Raw genomic sequence first — 24,407 nt, forward strand, 5'->3', positions numbered from 1 at the left:
GCAGGGGGGGACCTGATTTTAGATCATAATGAAACAGACAGGGGGGGACCTGATTTTAGATCATTATGAAACAGACAGGGGGGGACCTGATTTTAGATCATAATGAAACAGACAGGGGGGACCTGATTTTAGATCATTATGAAACAGACAGGGGGGACCTGATTTTAGATCATTATGAAACAGGCAGGGGGGGACCTGATTTTAGATCATTATGAAACAGACAGGGGGGGACCTGATTTTAGATCATTATGAAACAGGCAGGGGGACCTGATTTTAGATCATTATGAAACAGGCAGGGGGACCTGATTTTAGATCATTATGAAACAGACAGGGGGGGACCTGATTTTAGATCATTATGAAACAGACAGGGGGGACCTGATTTTAGATCATTATGAAACAGAGAGGGGGGACCTGATTTTAGATCATTATGAAACAGACAGGGGGGACCTGATTTTAGATCATTATGAAACAGACAGGGGGACCTGATTTTAGATCATTATGAAAAACAGGCAGGGGGACCTGATTTTAGATCATTATGAAACAGACAGGGGGGACCTGATTTTAGATCATCACTACTACTCTTTTGGAGTCCAGCTCTGTGAGGAAACAGTGTGACACTGAGCAGTAGCCAACAAACACGTGAGATGGTTTTATATCAAATGACATACTGCTCCCTGACTGGACCAGAATGTTCTTCTAGCAAACTGAACACAGTAAACAGCACAATATGTACACAATGATTTCAGTCTCCCTGCCGTCTCAGTGACACTGTGGCCCTAAACAAAACAGAACAGATCTGAGAGACAGAGCGACAAAGAGAGAGAGAGAGAGAGATATCTGGGAACATGTTGCATAAACTACGTTACCACTGGACTGTACGGCCCAGAAAGGCCCACAAATCGGCCGTGTGGTGTTGTGTGTGGAAATACACTTTTTGACCCATAAACAAAAACCCCTCTAGAAGAAGTCACAAGAGCATTCCAGTGTTCTGGGAAGCTGGAACATTCCGTCTTATGACCCCTTCTCCGTCTGTCTTAGCAGCCAACCAGGGCCCTTCAAAAATCAACATCTACACACGTACAGTTCCCCCTCCTTTCCCTAACAGAAACCCTCAGCTAACCCATTATGTTGGCACTACGCTAACTCTTTGCTAACCTAATACATGTTGACAGTACAGCAACAAACAACTTGTCTATGTTTACCCTTCCTTCTAGGACTTGCTACACACTAGGCTAGCCCGCTAGGCTGACCGGTTCACACCCAGTCAGGTCAGTGTGGGGTAGAGAGAGAAAGACGCAATCAGAGAGAGAGACAGACAGAAATGAGAGAGAGAGACAGAAATGAGAGAGAGAGAGAGACAGAAATGAGAGAGAGAGAGAGACAGAAATGAGAGAGAGAGAGAGAGACAGAAATGAGAGAGAGAGAGAGACAGAAATGAGAGAGAGAGAGAGACAGAAATGAGAGAGAGAGAGACAGAAATGAGAGAGAGAGAGAGACAGAAATGAGAGAGAGACAGAAATGAGAGAGAGAGAGAGACCGAAATGAGAGAGAGAGAGAGACAGACATGAGAGAGAGAGAGAGACAGACATGAGAGAGAGAGAGAGAGAGAGAGAGAGACAGAAATGAGAGAGAGAGAGAGAGAGAGAGAGACAGAAATGAGAGCGAGACAGAAATGAGAGCGAGACAGACAGAAATGAGAGAGAGAGAGAGAGAGGGAGACAGAAATGAGAGAGAGAGACAGACAGAAATGAGAGAGTTATGTGAACTGGCAGGCAGCAATTTATTTCCCCCCTTAACTGAAAAGGAGGAAATTAGTTCTCTTTGACATCCATACAAGACCCTCAGCTCTCAGCTGACCTATTTCTGTCTTGACCTCTTGACTTCTCTGCTTCAGAGGCTTCGTTATGTAACGATGTCCTAACCGAACCAAAGTTTAGTGTAAATAAAGATGAGTCCACTGAGCAGAGACGATAAACGATCATCAGACCAACTGCTGCACGGAAGACTGCTTTCCCGACATGCCGGATTGGAACGTTCCCTCCAGTTGTTTTCCTGGTTACATAAAAGTGAAGAATGGGTGATGCACATCTCCACTTTACGTAACAACGAATTGCTGCTTAGCAATTGTGAGAGCGGTAGAGCGTTTGTTCGTTTTCTTGGTTAACATGCTGACCAAACCAGTTTCCCCCTTTTTATCTGTGGATTAATTGTCGGAGTAGAGAACACATGATTTTGTATGACTCAAAAAAGGGAAAAAATACCACAAAAGATCCAGCTAAAAATGGACTATACGCATTTCAGATAAAATAACAACCCAATGTTTATCTCCCAGCACAAATTAGCGTAGCAACAGCAAGCTAGCTAAATGTCCATGAATGTTTGTTTTGACCTGTCCCCTAAACTAATATATTTGGTTCACGATTGGTTTTTTGGTATTTTAACCTGCGTGTCATGAACATGTCTGGGTGGGGATCGACAAAAATCAACATGCGCACAGACAAACGCACGCACAAAGCCAGTTTGGTCAGCATGTAAGTGGGTTAGGGTTACTGAAATGGGCTCTGGGAGAATTCAGACTGCCAGAGAGAACAGAGGACGTTCCCACCATTCGAAGAGATCAGAATATACTAGATCACCTAGATCAGAATATACTAGATCACCTAGATCAGAATATACTAGATCACCTAGATCAGCTCTCCTACTCTTAAGACGCTTTTATGAAATAATCTCAGATTGTGAGTAAAGGTATCCAGGCTCACCTTCTCTCTAACGCTATTGGCTGTTCTGCACCTCTGTGTCGCTCCTCTCAACGCCGTTCTGTAATTGTAGAAGTTACCGGAAGGGTCCATTTGGTGCTGAGGGAGGGAGAGAGGGAGAGATTAGCATTACAGTGCAAGCTCAGCAGAAAGTCAGTTCTTAGTTCAAATATTTGTTTATAAAATGGCGGATTCTTCTAGCTACATCCTCAGAGAGTGAGATGGCATCGTATGCTTTCGTCTGAACGGATAACAAGTGCATTGACTGCAATACTATTAGCTAACTGTAATTCTAAACATATGGTAATAGCCACCCTGTAATAAAATATGGTGGTTAGTTAGTCACTGGCCCGGCTGTTCCCTTCAACCTCCCCCACCACTCCATCCCTTCCCCCAAAAGGTTGATCGCTTGTGGGAGAAGGCATCTCAATGACTCTATCAATCACTCACAGTCCCACATAAACCGTCCCTGCCAAATCAACTGGACACACACAAACTGCAAGACAGATGGAGTCATCAAACCAGCCTATCAACACTCTGACCTCTATCAACACAGGGAGGACAATAACCCAACACCACAGCTATCAACACTGACCTCTATCAACACAGGGAGGACAATCGCTCAAGTCAAATGTCTACTGTTTGCTGATGATCTGGTGCTTCTGTCACCAACCAAGGAGGGCTTACAGCAGCACCTAGATATTCTGCACAGATTCTGTCAGACCCGGGCCCATACAGTAAATCTCAGTAAGACAAAAATAATGGTGTTTCAAAAAAGATCCAGTTGCCAGGACCACAAATACAAATTCCATCTAGACACCGTTGCCCTAGAGCACATAAAAAAACGATACATACCTCGGCCTAAACATTAGCGCCACAGGTAACTTCCACAAAGCTGTGAACGTTCTGAGAGACAAGGCAAGAAGGGCCTTCTATGCCATCAAAAGGAACATAAAATTTGACATACCAATTAGGATCTCGCTAAAAATACTTGAATCAGTTATGGAACCCATTGCCCTTTATGGTTGAGGTCTGGGGTCTGCTCACCTACCAAGAATTCACAAAATGGGACAAACACCAAATTGAGACTCTGCATGCAGAATTCTGCAAAAATATCCTCTGTGTACAATGAAAAACACCAAATAATGCATGCAGAGCAGAATTACGCCAATACCCGCTAATTATCAAAATCCAGAAAAGAGCCGTTAAATTCTATAACCACTTAAAAGGAAGCGATTCCCAAACCTTCCATAACAAAGCCATCACCTACAAAGAAATTAACTTGGAGAAGAGTCCCCTAAGCAAGTTAGTCCCAGGACAACAACAACACAATTAGATCCAACCAAATCATGAGAAAAAAAATAAATAATTACTTGACACATTGGAAAGAATTAACAAAAAAACAGAGCAAACTAGAATGCTATTTGGCTCTAAACAGAGAGTAGACAGTGGCAGAATACCTGAACACTGTGACTGACCCAAACCTAAGGAAAGCTTTGACTATGTACAGACTCAGTGAGCATAGCCTTGCTATTGAGAAGACCACCGTAGGCAGACCTGGCTCTCAAGAGAAGACAGGCTATGTGCACACTGCCCACAAAATGAGGTGGAAACTGAGCTGCACTTCCTAACCTCCTGCCAAATGTATGACCATATTAGAGACACATACAGTGGGGAGAACAAGTATTTGATACACTGCCGATTTTGCAGGTTTTCCTACTTAAAGCATGTAGAGGTCTGACATTTTTATCATAGGTACACTTCAACTGTGAGAGACGGAATCTAAAAAAAAAATCCAGAAAATCACATTGTATGATTTTTAAGTAATTCATTTGCATTTTATTGCATGACATAAGTATTTGATCACCTACCAACCAGTAAGAATTCCGGCTCTCACAGACCTGTTAGTTATTCTTTAAGAAGCCCTCCTGTTCTCCACTCATTACCTGTATTAACTGCACCTGTTTGAACTCGTTACCTGTATAAAAGACACCTGTCCACACAATCAAACAGACTCCAACCTCTCCACAATGGCCAAGACCAGAGAGCTGTGTAAGGACATCAGGGATACAATTGTAGACCTGCACAAGGCTGGGATGGGCTACAGGACAATAGGCAAGCAGCTTGGTGAGAAGGCAACAACTGTTGGCACAATTATTAGAAAATGGAAGAAGTTCAAGATGACGGTCAATCACCCTCGGTCTGGGGCTCCATGCAAGATCTCACCTCGTGGGTGCATCAATGATCATGAGGAAGGTGAGGGATCAGCCCAGAACTACACGGCAGGACCTTGTCAATGACCTGAAGAGAGCTGGGACCACAGTCTCAAAGAAAACCATTAGTAACACACTACGCCGTCATGGATTAAAATCCTGCAGCGCACGCAAGGTCCCCCTGCTCAAGCCAGCGCATGTCCAGGCCCATCTGAAGTTTGCCAATGACCATCTGGATGATCCAGATGAGGAATGGGAGAAGGTCATGTGGTCTGATGAGACAAAAATAGAGCTTTTTGGTCTAAACTCCACTCGCCGTGTTTGGAGGAAGAAGAAGGATGAGTACAACCCCAAGAACACCATCCCAACCGTGAAGCATGGAGGTGGAAACATCATTCTTTGGGGATGCTTTTCTGCAAAGGGGACAGGACGACTGCACCGTATTGAGGGGAGGATGGATGGGGCCATGTATCGCGAGATCTTGGCCAACAACCTCCTTCCCTCAGTAAGTGCATTGAAGATGGGTCGTGGCTAGGTCTTCCAGCATGACAACGACCCGAAACACACAGCCAGGGCAACAAAGGAGTGGCTCCGTAAGAAGCAGCTCAAGGTCCTGGAGTGGCCTAGCCAGTCTCCAGACCTGAACCCAATAGAAAATCTTTGGAGGGAGCTGAAAGTCCGTATTGGCCAGCGACAGCCCCGAAACCTGAAGGATCTGGAGAAGGTCTGTATGGAGGAGTGGGCCAAAATCCCTGCTGCAGTGTGTGCAAACTTGGTCAAGACCTACAGGAAACGTATGATCTCTGTAATTGCAAACAAAGGTTTCTGTACCAAATATTAAGTTCTGCTTTTTTGATGTATCAAATACCTATGTCATGCAATAAAATGCAAATTAATTACTTAAAAATCATACAATGTGATTTTCGTTTTAGATTCCGTCTCTCACAGTTGAAGTGTACCTATGATAAAAATTACAGACCATTACATGCTTTGTAAGTAGGAAAACCTGCAAAATCAGCAGTGTATGAAATACTTGTTCTCCCCACTGGGGGGGGAAGGGAGAGAGAGAGCGAGAGAGAGCGAGAGAGAGCGAGAGAGCGAGAGAGCGAGAGAGCGAGAGAGCGAGAGAGCGAGAGAGAGAGCCCACAAAATCATGTGGTAACTGAGCTGCACTTCCTACCTGGGTCAGTATGACCATATTAGAGACACATATTTCCCTCAGATTACAGAGATCCACAAATAATTCGAAAATAAACCCAATTTTGATAAACTCCCTTATCTACTGGGTGAAATACCACAGTGTGCCATCACAGCAGCAAGATTTGTGACCTGTTGCCACAAGAAAAGGGCAACCAGTGAAGAACAAACACCATTGTAAATACAACCCATATTTATGTTTATTTATTTTCCCTTTTGTACTTTAACTATTTGCACATCATTACAACACTGTATATAGACATAATATGACATCTGAAATGTCTTTATTCTTTTGGAACTTCTGAGTGTAATGTTTACTGTTAATATTTATTGTTTATTTCACTAAGGTTTACTATCTACAGTGGGGAGAACAAGTATTTGATACACTGCCTATTTTGCAGGTTTTCCTACTTACAAAGCATGTAGAGGTCTGTAATTTTTATCATAGGTACACTTCAACTGTGATAGACGGAATCTAAAACAAAAATCCAGAAAATCACATTGTATGATTTTTAAGTTATTAATTTGCATTTTATTGCATGACATAAGTATTTGATCACCTACCAACCAGTAAGAATTCTGGCTCTCACAGACCTGTTAGTTTTTCTTTAAGAAGCCCTCCTGTTCTCCACTCATTACCTGTATTAACTGCACCTGTTTGAACTCGTTACCTGTATAAAAGACACCTGTCCACACACTCAATCAAACAGACTCCAACCTCTCCACAATGGCCAAGACCAGAGAGCTGTGTAAGGACATCAGGGATAAAATGGTAGACCTGCACAAGGCTGGGATGGGCTACAGGACAATAGGCAAGCAGCTTGGTGAGAAGGCAACAACTGTTGGCGCAATTATTGGAAAATGGAAGAAGTTCAAGATGACGGTCAATCATCCTCGGTCTGGGGCTCCATGCAAGATCTCACCTTGTGGGGCATCAATGATCATGAGGAAGGTGTGGGATCAGCCCAGAACTACACGGCAGGACCTGGTCAATGACCTGAAGAGAGCTGGGACCACAGTCTCAAAGAAAACCATTAGTAACACACTACGCCGTCATGGATTAAAATCCTGCAGCGCACGCAAGGTCCCCCTGCTCAAGCCAGCGCATGTCCAGGCCCGTCTGAAGTTTGCCAATGACCATCTGGATGATCCAGAGGAGGAATGGGAGAAGGTCATGTGGTCTGATGAGACAAAAATATAGCTTTTTGGTCTAAACTCCACTCGCCGTGTTTGGAGGAAGAAGAAGGATGAGTACAACCCCAAGAACATCATCCCAACCGTGAAGCATGGAGGTGGAAACATCATTCTTTGGGGATGCTTTTCTGCAAAGGGGACAGGACGACTGCACCGTATTGAGGGGAGGATGGATGGGGCCATGTATCGTGAGATCTTGGCCAACAACCTCCTTCCCTCAGTAAGAGCATTGAAGATGGGTTGTGGCTGGGTCTTCCAGCATGACAACAACCCGAAACACACAGCCAGGGCAACTAAGGAGTGGCTCCGTAAGAAGCATCTCAAGGTCCTGGAGTGGCCTAGCCAGTCTCCAGACCTGAACCCAATAGAAAATCTTTGGAGGGAGCTGAAAGTCTGTATTGCCCAGCGACAGCCCCGAAACCTGAAGGATCTGGAAAAGGTCTGTATGGAGGAGTGGGCCAAAATCCCTGCTGCAGTGTGTGCAAACCTGGTCAAGACCTACAGGAAACGTATGATCTCTGTAATTGCAAACAAAGGTTCTGTACCAAATATTAAGTTCTGCTTTTCTGATGTATCAAATACTTATGTCATGCAATAAAATGCAAATTATTTACTTAAAAATCATACAATGTGATTTTCTGGATTTTTGTTTTAGATTCCGTCTATCACAGTTGAAGTGTACCTATGATAAAAATTACAGACCTCTACATGCTTTGTAAGTAGGAAAACCAGCAAAATCGGCAGTGTATCAAATACTTGTTCTCCCCACTGTACTTCACTTGCCCTGGCAATGTTAACACACGTTTCCCATGCCAATAAAGCCCTTAAATTGAATTGAAATTGAATTTGAAAGACAGAGACAGAGAGAAAGCTTTGGCAATATGTACATTGTTACGTCAGAGAGAGCTCGGGATGGAGAGTAATGAGGGAGGTGTGGAAAGAGAGGAGGAGTGGGAGAGAGAAACCTGCTCCTTTGATGGCTCCTGGGTTACAACCTGGTTTATCCATTTAATCTGCTACTTCACATCTCCTGACTTGAAGGTCCATACCTGGTTCCTCCTAGGACCCCCAGGGAGCTCGGTGTGATCTGAACCCCAGGTAGAGCTCACCGTCTGGGGCTACCCATCCCCTAGGAACCCCAGGGAGCTCGGTGTGATCTGAACCCCAGGTAGAGCTCACCGTCTGGGGCTACCCATCCGCTAGGACCCCCAGGGAGCTCGGTGTGATCTGAACCCCAGGTAGAGCTCACCGTCTGGGGCTACCCATCCGCTAGGACCCCCAGGGAGCTCGGTGTGATCTGAACCCCAGGTAGAGCTCACCGTCTGGGGCTACCCATCCCCTAGGAACCCCTTCTCCCTCCTCCTTCTTGGAGCTAACACTTCAGAAGGTAGAGTATCACTGTGATAATACCACGAGGCTTACAGGATAACATGGGAAGGTTAGCTATGCACTAGCTGGCTTTTGTAGCTAGATTGTATGGTGCTCAGTGCAGCAGGTGAACACGCAATTGTGTGTGTGTGTCTTTACCTCCAAGACGTCAAACTTGGCAGTCTTGACTTTGCTCCAGGTCTTCTTCAGTCGAGACACAGGACTCATGTTCATGCCAGCTGCAGAACAAGACAAGAGAGAAGGGTGAGGAATTAGTTCGTTCTCTCTCACTCACTCACTCATTCACTCACTCACTATGGTAAGCAGGTGTGTGTGCATGCATATGTATTCAGGAGTGCTATTTTGTGTGTGCCTATTTTCCCAGGGTCTTGTTTGTCTTTCCTTTCTAACCTTACAATATCTCCCTCTGGGTCCCTGGAGACTGAGGGGCTCTGCCTGTGGCTCCATCTCCAGGGAGAGAGGGGCTTGGGCTGGGACAGCTGGTACTCCTAGGGCCTACCCTCCCTCCCTCCACCCAGCCCTCCCTCCCCTTTTGCCTTCCCTCTCCTGCCAATACCCCTCTTCCTCCCTCCCTCCCTCCCTCCCTCTCTGGTCAGTGCTGACCATCTGTCTATATGGGTGTTTGTGTAGGACTTCCCAGCTGTCCCTCCTCTCCCGTCCACCCCCTCCTCCCCAACCTCAAGGCCTGACCAGCTGCCCTCTTCCCTGGCCACTCAGGCCCCCCTGTACCACATCGGCTGGCTCTGGCCGCCTAAAGCCTGGGGCAAGGACTGGCCCCGAAACTAACCCAGACTGCTTTGTGGCTAGACCCTTGGGAAGGTCACAAGCTGGAGCCTAAGATAGATCAGGATGCATTAGATCCACTCTGCTCAAGATTATCAATTGAAGCTGAAAGTTACCCTTTCTATTCAGGTCAAGGACAACTTCTATGGACAAATGGGTCACTTTTATAGGAATCCTCCCCCCCCCCCAAAAAAAAAAAGTAAATAAGCAATATTTGAAAGACTATTTAAAGTGAATAAATTGCTGTGATGTCGTTTCGGGTTAAGGCTGTTATAGGGTTTAGGAAGGTACAAAGTCTCGCTGAAATACAATTTGCATTTACTGATCGGATTTCCTGACTGTCGACAAAAAGCCTTGTGTGTTTACAGCATGTGAGCAGGTGAGTGAGTTGTCACAGGGTTGGGATGAAAAACCACAACACTTACAGATAATGGCCATGAGGGAGTTGAAGTTGCCGATGTTGAAACATTCCCGCGCCACGTCGATGAAGAACTCCATGACTCGCGCTCGCTGCTTCTTCTTTACGGGCTGTCGAGTCAACAACATCAACAACAACATCAACAAGTCAACAGCGACAACATCAACAAGACAACAAGATCAACAAAACAACAACAAGACAACAGCGACAACATCAACAAGTCAACAGCGACAACATCAACAAGTCAACAGCGACAACAAGTTAACAACAGCAAAAGCGCAAAATAAACCTTCAGGGCAAAAAGACATGATGACGGTCAAGTAATTACTAGCTAGCTAAGTTAGCTTTGCCGTAAAATGCTAACTAACTACCTAACTAAAGTAGGTAACAGGTGCGCAGTCTTGCTCTGTCAGCTGGGTGCTCTGCCATGTGACAATGACTTCAAATGAAATCCCATGTTCAAGAACATTGGGAAAAGGCGGCACTCCGAAATGTTAAGAAAAAAAGGACAAAAAGACGTCACCTCATTACACCTTTTTATTTTCGGCCGGGCAGGTTAACATGTTTCGGCAGTTATGCCTTCATCTGAGGAAGTGAAATGAGGCGATCTATTTTTGTCATTTTTTCTTAACGTTTTGGAGTGCTGCCATTTCCCATTAACTACTCACCACGCAGATCTACCTAACTACTCACCACGCAGATCTACCTAACTACTCACCACGCAGATCTACCTAACTACTCACCACGCAGATCTACCTAACTACTCACCACGCAGATCAACCTAACTACTCACCACGCAGATCTACCTAACTACTCACCATGCAGATCAACCTAACTACTCACCACGCAGATCAACCTAACTACTCACCATGCAGATCAACCTAACTACTCACCATGCAGATCAACCTAACTACTCACCACGCAGATCAACCTAACTACTCACCACGCAGATCAACCTAACTACTCACCACGCAGATCAACCTAACTACTCACCACGCAGATCAACCTAACTACTCACCATGCAGATCAACCTAACTACTCACCACGCAGATCAACCTAACTACTCACCACGCAGATCAACCTAACTACTCACCACGCAGATCAACCTAACTACTCACCACGCAGATCAACCTAACTACTCACCATGCAGATCTACCTAACTACTCACCACGCAGATCTACCTAACTACTCACCACGCAGATCAACCTAACTACTCACCACGCAGATCAACCTAACTACTCACCACGCAGATCAACCTAACTACTCACCACGCAGATCAACCTAACTACTCACCACGCAGATCAACCTAACTACTCACCACGCAGATCAACCTAACTACTCACCACGCAGATCAACCTAACTACTCACCCCGCAGATCAACCTAACTACTCACCATGCAGATCAACCTAACTACTCACCATGCAGATCTCTGTGGCCACCAGGAAGCTGAGTCTGTTGAACCACTCTACATACGCCTCCAGGCTGCTAGCCTTCTTGTGGTCGCTGAAACAGCTCTGTAGCAATAAAGACAGACATTTCATTAGCATCGTATAGATAACATAACATTTAGTTAGCACCAATAGCATAGCATTTCATTACCATTACTTAGCTCATTGCTAAATTGGGTATTTTGTCAATAACAAAATGAGTAAAACAGTTTGACAAACTGCCGTTTTATTTCAAACACGAACCCTGGATCCCCAGATGGGTGTATTGGCTTTATAGTTGTCTTTGCAATTAGACTATTATTGCAGACTTGGCACTATTCTCCGAATCACACCATCGGGACATTAGCTAACTAGCTATTCACATTATTCAGCAGAGCTGAATAATTCTAATAGCTCACATTCCTTTAGCCTTACGCATTTCTCGCTCTCCCCCACACAATGGCCAGAGTGGTCAACACACACACAGACCCACAGACCCCCACACAGACCCCCACCCCTTTGGAAGTGGATGTAGAGAGGTAGCCCAAGGCACAAAAGAAAGGGCGCCAAAATATCCCCCCGAAACATCCCTGTTGCCTAGCAGCCGAACGCTTGCGAGCACGCACACACACATCCAAAACAAACCCTCGGTGGTGGTTCTTTATTGGCCGAGTGGTTGCATGGCGATACAGCCAAAGCATTCTATAGCCCTTTCAGACAGAGGGATGTTTAAAGGAACAGGGAGAAAGCACATTTTTGGTCTACCACTACGGTATGTCTGGGTACACCGTCTACCCTACTGACACAAAATGGTGTCCTCACATTGACCCACCATGGGGTCAGTTTCAGTAGAGTCCATAATGAGTGACTGTCTGGAACGGAAACTGGTGGGTCTAGACTCTAGATAGAGCCAAATCACTGCTCTTCTGATTTAAGCAATGTAGATCATGGTGGTGATAGCCAACTGTATAGTATAACTACTTGGAGCTAGACCTTAGCACTAGTTGAGATGGATGGAGCCAAATCTACTAACCTTCAGATTTTAGCAATATAAGGCAGGGTTCTTTAGCTGTATCGTAACATCACAGGGTTCTTTAGCCGTATCGTAACATCACAGGGTTATTTAGCCGTATCGTAACATCACAGGGTTCTATCACAGGGTTCTTTAGCCGTATCGTAACATCACAAGGTTCTTTAGCCGTATCGTAACATCACAGGGTTCTTTAGCTGTATCGTAACATCACAGGGTTCTATCACAGGGTTCTTTAGCCATATCGTAACATCACAGGGTTCTAGCCAACTGTAGCCTGTTGCATTGTGGGTAAGCATGCAGACTCATTACCTTATCATTGTCCAGAAGATCTTTCTTCTCAAAGGCCTGGATGAATTCCTCTGGTTCGATGTAGCTCAGTCTCTCCTGAGAAAAGGAAAATCAACTCGATAAACTCCATCTGTCTGTGAATGCGTTCAGTCAGGTTGACGACGTTAATAAAATGTTTTACATTCACCTTGTAACTTATTGAGCTGTTATGATGCGGGCTACAGCAGAGAAACACCACTGTTTTAATGTATGGACATCGATAAACTGAAGGGGATGATAAGTGGCAATATGAACAGTATCTCTCACCAGTGGTCCTCTGTAGATCACCAGTTGTCTGTGTCTGTGTCTGTGTGTCTGTGTGTGTGTTCGATCCCCGGGACCACCCATACACAAAAAAAAATGTATGCACGCATGACTGTAAGTCGCTTTGGATAAAAGCGTCTGCTAAATGGCATATTATTATTATTATTAGTTCTAGTGTATACTAGTTCAAAGTGAGTGAGTTGCTGTGCCACAGTGTAGGGGTTAATGTGTATGTGTGTGTGTGTGTGTGTGTGTCTCTCACCAGTTCTACACAATTTTTACAAAAGTATGTGGACACCCCTTCAAATTAGTGGATTCGCCTATTTCAGCCACACCCGTTGCTGACAGGTGTATAAAATCGAGCACACACCCATGCAATCTCCACAGACAAACATTGACAGTAGAATGGCCCGTACTGAAGAGCTCAGTGACTTTCAACGTGGCACCGTCATAGGATGCCACCTTTCCAACAAGTCAGTTCGTCAAATTTCTGCCCTGCTAGAGATGCCCCGGTCAACTGTAAGTGCCGTTATTGTGAAGTGCAAACATTTCGGAGCAACAACGGCTCAGCCGCAAAGTGGTAGGCCACAAAAGCACTTAGAATGAGCCCACCGAGTGCTGAAGCGCATAAAAATCACCTGTCCTTGGTTGCAACACTCACTACCGAGTTCCAAACTGCCTCTGGAAGTAACGTCAACACAATAACTATTAGTCGGGAGCTTCATGAAATGGGTTTCCATAGCCGAGCAACCGCACACAAGCCTAAGAACACCATGCGCAATGCCAAGCATCGGCTGGAGTGGTGTAAAGCTCGCCACCATTGGACTCCGGAGCAGTGTAAACATGTTCTCTGGAGTGACGAATCACGCTTCACCATCTGGCAGACCGACGGACAAATCTGGGTTTGGCGGACATCAGGAGAACGCTACCTGCCCCAATGCATAGTGCCAACTGTAAAGTTTGGTGGAGGAGGAATAATGGTCTAGGGCTGTTTTTCATGGTTCGGGCTAGGCCCCTTAGTTCCAGTGAAGGGAAATCTTAATGACATTCTAGAGGATTCTGTGCTTCCAACTTTGTGGCAACAGTTTGGGGAAGGCCCTTTCCTGTTTCAGCATGACAATGCCCCTATGCATAAAGCGAGGTCCATACAGAAATGGTTTGTCGAGATCGGTGTGGAAGAACTTGACTTGCCTGCACAGAGCCCTGACCTCAACCCCATCGAACGCCTTTGGGATGAATTGGAACGCTGACTGCGAGCCAGGCCTAATCGCCCAACATCAGTGCCCGACCTCACTGATGCTCTTGTGGCTGAATGGAAGCAGGTCCCCGCAGCAATGTTCCAACATCTAGTGGAAAGCCTTCCCAGAAGAGTGGAGGCTGTTATAGCAGCAAAGGGGGGGACCAACTCCATATTAATGCCCATGATTTTGGAATGAGATGTTTGACGAGCGGGTGTCCACATACCTTTGGTCATGTAGTGTATGTGAGTGAGTTGCTGTGCGGCTGTCTTTCTGTCTGTCTCTCACCAGTTCTATGTGAGTGAGTTGCTGGGCCATGGTGAAGGGGTCGTTGCAGATGGACAGCATGTCCCTCTGGATGGCCTGAGGCTTGGCCTTGAGCACGGTCAGCCTGTCTGTGGCCGTAGCGTTGATCTTGACCAGGGCCTCCTCGTAATGGCTCAGAGAAGTCAGCTTCCTGATTAACACCTGAATCATCTGGTGGACCATCTTCCTGTACAGCTGGATGGAGGGAGAGAGAGGAAGAGGGATGGAGGGAGAGAGAGGAAGAGGGATGGAGGGAGAGAGAGGAAGAGGGATGGAGGGAGAGGAAGGAAGAGGGATGGAGGGAGAGAGAGGAGGAGGGATGGAGGGAGAGAGAGGAGGAGGGATGGAGGGAGAGAGAGGAAGAGGGATGGAGGGAGAGAGAGGAAGAGGGATGGAGGGAGAGGGAGGAAGAGGGATGGAGGGAGAGAGAGGAAGAGGGATGGAGGGAGAGAGAGGAAGAGGGATGGAGGGAGAGAGAGGAAGAGGGATGGAGGGAGAGAGAGGAAGAGGGATGGAGGGAGAGAGAGGAAGAGGGATGGAGGGAGAGAGAGGAGGAGGGATGGAGGGAGAGAGAGGAGGAGGGATGGAGGGAGAGAGAGGAAGAGGGATGGAGGGAGAGAGAGGAAGAGGGATGGAGGGAGAGAGAGGAAGAGGGATGGAGGGAGAGAGAGGAAGAGGGATGGAGGGAGAGAGAGGAGGAGGGATGGAGGGAGAGAGAGGAAGAGGGATGGAGGGAGAGAGAGGAAGAGGGATGGAGGGAGGGAGAGGAAGAGGGATGGAGGGAGAGAGAGGAGGATGATGATTGAGAGGAAGAGGGGAGAGAGGGAGTCAGTTTCATTGAGTTTACAGGCATGTTATGCATTAAATATACTAACTTTATAAGGAGGCAAGAAGGGAGGAGTCGTGTGGAGAGCGAACTCCCGGTCATGGCCCCTGGTATGAGGTTAAAGAAAAGAGAAGGGGGCCTCTTCTTCGCTTTCTGTGACCACATCCCGTCTTCCTCCACATCCCGTCTCCCTCCACCTCCTGTCTGCCAATTCAAGCCAAGGGAAACTAGGTTCTACAAAAAAAGTCTCAAGTTCAGGCCAGCGCGGGAAAGCAGCAGTTTGCTCAACAAACTTTCCTTCATACTGTATGTTTGATGTGTGTTAGTGTCCACCAATCAGATTTCTCTCTCACACCACTCACCTTGGCAACTCAAGCCAATCACCACTTAAACTGGATATATTACAGCCTTAACAAGCAGCCAATGGTAGGGGGAAGAGAGAGAGAGAGAGCTTAGAAAGAGACGGGCTGCAGGGAGAGGGAGTGGCGCTCGGAGCTGGCGAGAGAGAGAGAGACTAATCTAGATTATAGAGAATAATCTTCAATCCCGCTGTAATCCCACTTTTGTGTGTGGTGGAGATTAAATGCTCTCCGCCACGGGGATGAACCCCAGATGACAACTTTAACTCCCTCCAGGTCATTACTACTGCATTACATCACTCACTACTACTCTCTACAGTAACCTAGTAGTACTACTCTCTACAGTAATCTAGTAGTACTACTCTCTACAGTATACCTAGTAGTACTACTCTCTACAGTAATCTAGTAGTACTACTCTCTACAGTAACCTAGTAGTACTACTCTCTACAGTATACCTAGTAGTACTACTCTCTACAGTATACCTAGTAGTACTACTCTCTACAGTAACCTAGTAGTACTACTCTCTACAGTAACCTAGTAGTACACTCTCTACAGTAACCTAGTAGTACACTCTCTACAGTAATCTAGTAGTACTACTCTCTACAGTATATCTAGTAGTACTACTCTCTACAGTAATCTAGTAGTACTACTCTCTACAGTAATCTAGTAGTACTACTCTCTACAGTAATCTAGTAGTACTACTCTCTACAGTAATCTAGTAGTACTACTCTCTACAGTAATCTAGTAGTACTACTCTCTACAGTAATCTAGTAGTACTACTCTCTACAGTAACCTAGTAGTACTACTCTCTACAGTAACCTAGTAGTACTACTCTCTACAGTAACCTAGTAGTACACTCTCTACAGTAACCTAGTAGTACTACTCTCTACAGTAACCTAGTAGTACTACTCTCTACAGTAACCTAGTAGTACTACTCTCTACAGTATGCCTAGTAGTACTACTCTCTACAGTAACCTAGTAGTACTACTCTCTACAGTAACCTAGTAGTACTACTCTACAGTAACCTAGTAGTACTACGCTCTACAGTAACCTAGTAGTACTACTCTCTACAGTAACCTAGTAGTACTACTCTCTACAGTAACCTAGTAGTACACTAGTAATCTAATAATAATTTGACATTTAGTAGAACTCTGACCTCAGCACTGGGGCATTAAGTACAATTGTAAACTAGATAACACTTGGATGACTTCAATGTTATACAGTACATGTTATATCAAATCAAATTGTATTTGTCACATGCGCAGAATACAATAGGTGTAGACCTTACAGTGAAATGCTTACTTACAAGCCCTTAACCAACAATGCAGTTTTAAGAAAAATAAGTGTTAAGTAAACAATAGATAAGTACAAAATAAAAGCAGTAAAATAACAGTAAAAATAACAGTAGCGAGGCTATATACAGGGTCAATGTGCGGGGGCACCGGTTAGTCGAGGTAATTGAGGTAATACGTACAATTGAAATGCATTCCAGGTGACTACCTCATGAAGCTGGTTGAGAGAATGCCAAGAGTGTGCAAAGCTGTTATCAAGGGCAAAGGGTGGCTATTTGAAGAATCTCAAATGTAAAATATATTTTGATTTGTTTAACACTTTTTTGGTTACTACATGATTCCATATGTGTTATTTCATAGTTTTGATGTCTTCACTATTATTCTACAATGTAGAAAATAGTAAAAAATAAAGAAAAATCCTTGAATGAGTAGGTGTGTCCAAACTTTTGACTGGTAGTGTATATGTAGGTATAGTTAAAGTCACAGCAGCGTAAAGAGGGGGTGGGTGGGGGGACAATGCTAATAGTCCGGGTAGCCATTTGATTAGCTGTTCAGGAGTCTTATGGCTTTGGGGGGTAGAAGCTGTTGAGAAGCCTTTTGGACCTAGACTTGGCGCTCCGGTACCGCTTGCCATGCGTTAGCAGAGAGAACAGTCTATGACTAGGGTGGCTGGAGTCTTTGACAATATTTTAGGGCCTTCCTCTGACACCGCCTGGTATAGAGGTCCTGGATGGCAGGAAGCTTGGCCCCGGTGATGTACTGGGCCGTACGTGCTACCCTCTGTAGTCCCTTGGTCGGTTATACAGTATATATGTTACATATGTACACAATATCTTGGGACTTTCACCATCCATCAAAAAGGTGTAATTGGTTTGCACTCAAAAAGATGTCGCATAAAGCTTACTTCATTATTCAGTTATTTTTCTGCTTCTTCAGTGTGAATGTACAATTTTATTTTAATTCAAAACAGCATTTGTGAAGAACAACCGATGAGCAGCAGGTGCTTCTAATCAGGGTTGCCACTCATCTGCCAACAATTAGATTTCACCTCCTTCCTATAGGCCAAATTTAGACCGTTATACAAGAACACTGTCCATATCAGATTTTGCATATCTTTTATGAGTTGGCCCCACATATTTATGAACGGCTGTGGCCGATGTCCTTTGCGGTGGGCCATCTCATGATTTAATGTGATGTATTTAGGTGAGCGGACACCTGGGGCGGTTGATTTTTGTGAGTTGCCCTTCGTGCCCCGCTCCCGTACCCCTATAAATCTGTATTTCTTTGTGACTCATTTGCATACAGGTAGACCAGAAAAATCCCTGATCCCTGATTGGCAGATGAGTGGCAACCCTGATTAGACGCACCTGCTGCTCATCGGTTGTTCTTTACAAATGCTGTTTTTGAATTAAAATAAAAAAAAAATCACACCTACACACCTGAAGAAGGCTGTAAAGCTGAAACGTCTGTGTACACTATCCCTAACGCAGTAAAAAAATAAATGTACAAATGTTGAATAATAATGTACATTTTATGCGACATCTTTTTTTGAGTGCGAACCAAATTACACCTTTTTTGACAATGACACAACCTCCGGACATTCCGGGGGCATCCTAACAACTCATTTTTTGGTTTGCAGGTTATGCTCCAGTACAGCTGGACAGCGCAAGACTAACCTGATCCCAGATCTGTTGGTGTTCTCTTGCTCTGGTCACGACAACGATGACATAGAATTGGCAAGACAGCACAAACGGATCTGCAACCAGGCTAGTGGTAGTACAAGACAACAGGGGGGGGGGGGGGTCGGGGGCCACTTCAAAGCATCCCGCCATCTGGTGATTCTTCTGTCCTCCACAGACAGAGGGTTAAGGGATAGAAAGGGGGGGGGGCTCTGCCTGGCTAAAATTAGAAACTATTCCTGGAGATACCAGGCTGACATTTCCACGCAGCGGGAGCTACTCGTGAACAGGGGGGCTAAGCTGTCTTCTATACCTCCTATCAGAGAAGGGAACAGACGGTCACGCCGCCAGTCACGCCCCCCCCCCCCTTCTTTTTCCTGCCTCTGTGACATCATTTCCTGGTGGGGACCACCTGACCAGCGCCAGAAGGTTCTCTTTCTCTGTGTTATGGAATCAGAAAACTTAGCTCAGAGAGCGAGAGCGAGCGAGAGACAGAGAGAGAGAGAGAGAGAGAGAGAGAGAGAGAGGAGGACTTAAGTGCATCCTGCACCTAGAGCTGGAACACTCCTTTTGCCATTAAGATGTTAGTGTGTGTTTAGTGTGTGTTTAGTGTGTGTTTATACCACTACCCTCGAGCTCACGGCCGTCTGAAAACATCAATAAAATAGACAGGTTGATTGTTTAGCAACAAAACCGACACATGCGCAATTATGGGGCAAAACAGACGTGGTACGCTTAGATTGCTGACAACATGCAAACTACATGTAAACATAAACAAATACAGTTGTTCTAAAGTTTGGTGTCACTTAGAAATGTCTTTGTTTTCAAAAGAAAAGCTATTTTTTTGTCTATTAAAATAACATCAAATTGATCAGAAATACAGTGTAGACATTGTTAATGTTGTAAATGGCTATTGTAGCTGGAAACGGCTGATTTTTAATGGAATATCTACATAGGCCAATTATCAGCAACCATCAGTCCTGTGTTCCAATGGCACGTTGTGTTTGCTAATCCAAGTTGATCATTTTAAAAGGGTAAATTATCATTAGAAAACCCTTTTGCAATTATGTTAGCACAGCTGAAAACTGTTGTGCTGATTAAAGAAGCAATAAAACTGGCCTTCTTGAGACTAGTTGAGTATTTGGAGAATCAGCAATTGTGGGTTCGATTACAGGCTCAAAATGGCCAGAAACAAATAACTTTCTTTGCGATACAGTGAATTATAAGTGAAGTAATCTGTCTGTAAACAATTGTTGGAAAAATTACTTGTGTCATGCACAAAGTAGATGTCCTAACTGACTTGCCAAAACTATAGTTTGTTAACAAGACATTTGTGGAGTGGTTGAAAAACGAGATTTAATGACTCCAACGTAAGTGTATGTAAACATTTGCAAAATGAGCATTTGTTGTCTCTCAAATACATCGTTACAGTTGTTGGTTAGCTAGCTAGCGAATTTGAGCCTTATAAGCATAGACGTGCAATCAGTCAAAACACCTCAGACATGGTATCAAGAACGAGATGAAACGAGCCACTTACAATTCCCCATATGGCAGCTTCTCATCATTGTAGCTATCCAGAATCACAACAAGACATGCATTTCTTCCCCTTTGAAGCGCATGCATTGTTTTCGTGATGTTGTCAGCTAACCCATCTATAGGTCTCCTGAAACACTTCAGTGATGTTATTATAACTATGTGGAATAAAAAAAAAAAACGGTTTACATGCTAAAGTACAGCATAGCTACACACCTTTACAGCAGGTTTTAATGAACAGAGCCAGGCGCACAAATATCATACCCCTCCAAAAATGCTAACCTCCCCTGTTATTGTAATGGTGAAAGGTTAGCATGTCTTGGGGGTATGATATAAAATGCTAACCTCCCCTGTTATTGTAATGGTGAAAGGTTAGCATGTCTTGGGGGTATGATATAAAATGCTAACCTCCCCTGTTATTGTAATGGTGAAAGGTTAGAATGTCTTGGGGGTATGATATAAAATGCTAACCTCCCCTGTTATTGTAATGGTGAAAGGTTAGAATGTCTTGGGGGTATGATATAAAATGCTAACCTCCCCTGTTATTGTAATGGTGAAAAGGTTAGAATGTCTTGGGGGTATGATATTTGTGCATCTAACGTTCTCACTCATTATTCAGTCAGGACTATCCAGGTCGCAGTTGTAAATGAGAACTTGTTCTCAACTGGCTTACCTGGTTAAATAAAGGTGAAATAAAAAAATTATAAAAAAAACCATGGTAGCATCCACATTAAAATGTAAAAGTGTTTAGAAACATATTCTATTCTTATCTACATTTAACATTTTAGTCATTTAGCAGACGCTCTTATCCAGAGCAACTTACAGTTAGTGAGTGCATACATTTTCATACTGGCCCCCCGTGGGAATCCAACCCACAACCCTGGCGTTGTAAACATCATGGCACAATACATTATTTACCATTCATTTCTATTGGGCACAAAATAATCTGAAACACAACACAACCAAAACAAACAGCAAATGCATCCAACAAGTTTGTAGAGTCACCAGCTTGATGTAGTCATTGCATTCTAGGAATATGGGACCAAATACTAAACTTTTTACTACTTTAATACACATAAGTGAATTTGTCCCAATACAAAATAACTGTCAGTCTCCCTCGGCCTGGGGCTCCATGCAAGATCTCACCTCGTGGAGTTGCAATGATCATGAGAACGGAGAGGAATCAGCCCAGAACTACACGGGAGGATCTTGTCAATGATCTCAAGGCAGCTGGGACCATAGTCACCAAGAAAACTATTGGTAACACACTACGCCGTGAAGGACTGAAATCCTGCATCCTGCAATATTAGGGACAGAACTGGAACATTAGGGATAGAACATTGGGGATGGAACATTGGGGATAGAACTGGAACATTAGGGATAGAACATTAGGGATGGAACTGGAACATTAGGGATAGAACATTAGGGATAGAACATTAGGGATGGAACATTGGGGTTAGAACTGGAACATTAGGGATAGAACATTAGGGATGGAACTGGAACATTAGGGATAGAACATTAGGGATAGAACATTAGGGATGGAACTGAAACTTTAGGGATAGAACATTAGGGATGGAACTGGAACATTGGGGATAGAACATTAGGGATATAACATTGGGGATAGAACAGGAACATTAGGGATAGAACATTGGGGATGGAACAGGAACATTAGGGATAGAACATTAGGGATGGAACTGGAACAGTAGGGATAGAACTGGAACATTAGGGATAGAACATTAGGGATGGAACAGGAACATTAGGGATAGAACATTAGGGATGGAACAGGAACATTAGGGATAGAACATTAGGGATAGAACATTGGGGATGGAACTGGAACATTAGGGATAGAACATTGGGGATGGAACTGGAACATTAGGGATAGAACATTAGGGATGGAACTGGAACATTAGGGATAGAACATTAGGGATAGAACATTGGGGATGGAACTGGAACATTAGGGATAGAACATTGGGGATGGAACTGGAACATTAGGGATAGAACATTAGGGATGGAACTGGAACATTAGGGATAGAACATTGGGGATGGAACTGGAACATTGGAGACAGAACATTGGGGACATAACATTGGGAGCCAGGCATGTAGCCACTGTAACCCTATGAATAGGTGTTGGAAGGGAACAGATTTAGCCTGCCAAGGCTATGGGAAGGACCCAATGTTCCAGTTACATCCTCAATAGTGAAAAACCATCCATCTTAACACAGAGCTATAGGTCCATCATGAAAAAGAGCAAAAAGAGACGGCGTAGCTACGAAATGAAGCAAGGCAAGGTTTATCTGGGTTAGCAGCATCAGCTAAAGTTATCACCCACTCTCTTTGGTTCTTACACAGCTACGATTCATCATCATGTTGTTTTTATAAAACGGCAACAGCAGTAGCCACGGTACTAAATGTGCTGTGGTGCAGTTTGGGGTACCATTTTTTTACACCCATTGAGGAGAGAGGATAACAGAAGAGAATTCCTAGCATTTCATAGGAAGTCATCCCTGGAAGAAAACCGTGAAAACAGCCATAATGAAGCAAACCAAGGCTGCGTCCAAGATGGCACCCTATTCCCTATATAGTGTAGCGCTTTCGACCAGAGAATGGCACCCTATTCCCTATATAGTGTAGCGCGTTCGACCAGAGAATGGCACCCTATTCCCTATATAGTGTAGCGCGTTCGACCAGATAATGGCACCCTATTCCCTATATAGTGTAGCGCGTTCGACCAGAGAATGGCACCCTATTCCCTATATAGTGTAGCGCTTTAGACCAGAGAATGGCACCCTATTCCCTATATAGTGTAGTGCTTTCGACCAGGGCCCTATGGGGTGCCATTCAGGACGCAGACCAAAGCAAACCAGTGCTAAGCCAGTGACATTCAAGTCAGCAGTAGAGGAACAATTCGACTGCAGCCTAAGGAGGAGCAGGGCAGCATACAGAAAGATGCCCTCCAGCACAGGCAGCTGAACAAAAGCTATTTTCTTTTGATTCTGCAAAAAAAAAAAAAAAAAATGCTTTGTGGCTCGAGCAAACTTCCCCGCTACCCGACCCCCTGAAACCTCTAGCCCAGCAGTAGCCTGGCTCCACATGCCCTCTCAAATACACTCAGTACCTGCTAATCCAAGGGAGAAGATGGACTGTTTCCCCAAATGATTATGTTCCTTTTCCCCCCCCTGATCCTTTTCAGTGCATTCTCTTCTTGTCATCTTTACATCCAAGACAGGTCAGGTGGCATCGGACGACGGACTAACTTGTGAGTGTGTCTGTTATTTATGAATCGTACGTGCTCCTGTGTCTTACGTGCGCCTGCGTCTTACGTGCGCCTGGCTGCACAATTAATTTCCCTTCAGTGACAAAGATTGAATAATTTGACTGTGACTGACCTCGTCCCCCGAGGCCAGGCGTTGGGTCAGCTCCTTCAGGCTCCTCATCAACCTCTCATCTCTGAAGTCGTAGGAGAACGTCTCTGTCCACTCCTGGAGCAGCTGGAGGATCTTCGGAGCCATCTTCCTGATCCTCATCTGAAAGAAGAAGAAAACATATATCGTTGCAGGTCTATCTTCAAGAAGTATATATAGTATAAATGGATAAATATTAGTCTGTACTATTATAGTATAATAGACTACAGTATAATATTATGGAGTATAATGGAGGTATAGAAGGTACCGTGTCTGCCTGAGGGTCGCTCAGTCTCCGCTGTTCCAGACATAGGTGACACACTTTGGACATGAGCTCGTGGGGTTGGATGAACAGACGAGAAGAGAGCAGGAAGGGGAATATGTATTTCCTCTGGGGAGAGAAAGATTGGGAAGGAAGAGAGATGTAAATAACAGTTTGGTTTGGGGGTTTTTCTCCCCTTGTGGAAAGTTAAATATGAAAAGAAAGAAAAGACAGAGAAACTGAAAGAGAGAGGGAAACAGAGAGAGAGAAAGAGGGAAACAGAGAGAGAGAAAGAGGGAAACAGAGAGAGAAAGAGAGAGGGAAACAGAGAAGAGAGACGGGGAGAGAAAGAGAGGGAAACAGAGAGAGAGAAATAGTGGGAAACAGAGAGAGAGAAAGAGAGGGAAACAGAGAAGAGAGACGGGGAGAGAAAGAGAGGGAAACAGAGAGAGACAGACACTCACGTCAGGGTAGTAGTCCATGTTGGGGACGAGGTGGTGGATGAGGGCC

General features: G+C 44.7%; 1 protein-coding gene across 1 annotated transcript in view; it reads right to left on the minus strand.

The window, feature by feature from the left end:
• The window catches only part of LOC311121486 (ras-GEF domain-containing family member 1B-A-like), a 39,986-nt gene extending 15,585 nt beyond the window's left edge, over nt 1-24,401 (minus strand). The window contains exons 1-9 of the mRNA XM_084195970.1: nt 24,362-24,401; nt 23,904-24,026; nt 23,621-23,758; nt 14,528-14,740; nt 12,720-12,794; nt 11,369-11,464; nt 9,958-10,060; nt 8,888-8,967; nt 2,760-2,855 (exon numbers count right to left, since the gene is read on the minus strand). Coding sequence (XP_084052096.1) covers nt 2,760-2,855; nt 8,888-8,967; nt 9,958-10,060; nt 11,369-11,464; nt 12,720-12,794; nt 14,528-14,740; nt 23,621-23,758; nt 23,904-24,026; nt 24,362-24,379 — 942 coding nt within the window. The 5' untranslated portion in view covers nt 24,380-24,401. The remainder of the gene's footprint in view (nt 1-2,759; nt 2,856-8,887; nt 8,968-9,957; nt 10,061-11,368; nt 11,465-12,719; nt 12,795-14,527; nt 14,741-23,620; nt 23,759-23,903; nt 24,027-24,361) is intronic.
• Nucleotides 24,402-24,407: the final 6 nt, after the last annotated feature.

The sequence above is a fragment of the Coregonus lavaretus genome (genome assembly GCF_964263955.1).
Source record: "Coregonus lavaretus genome assembly, contig: HAP1_SCAFFOLD_3652, whole genome shotgun sequence".
Taxonomy (NCBI): Eukaryota; Metazoa; Chordata; class Actinopteri; order Salmoniformes; family Salmonidae; genus Coregonus; species Coregonus lavaretus.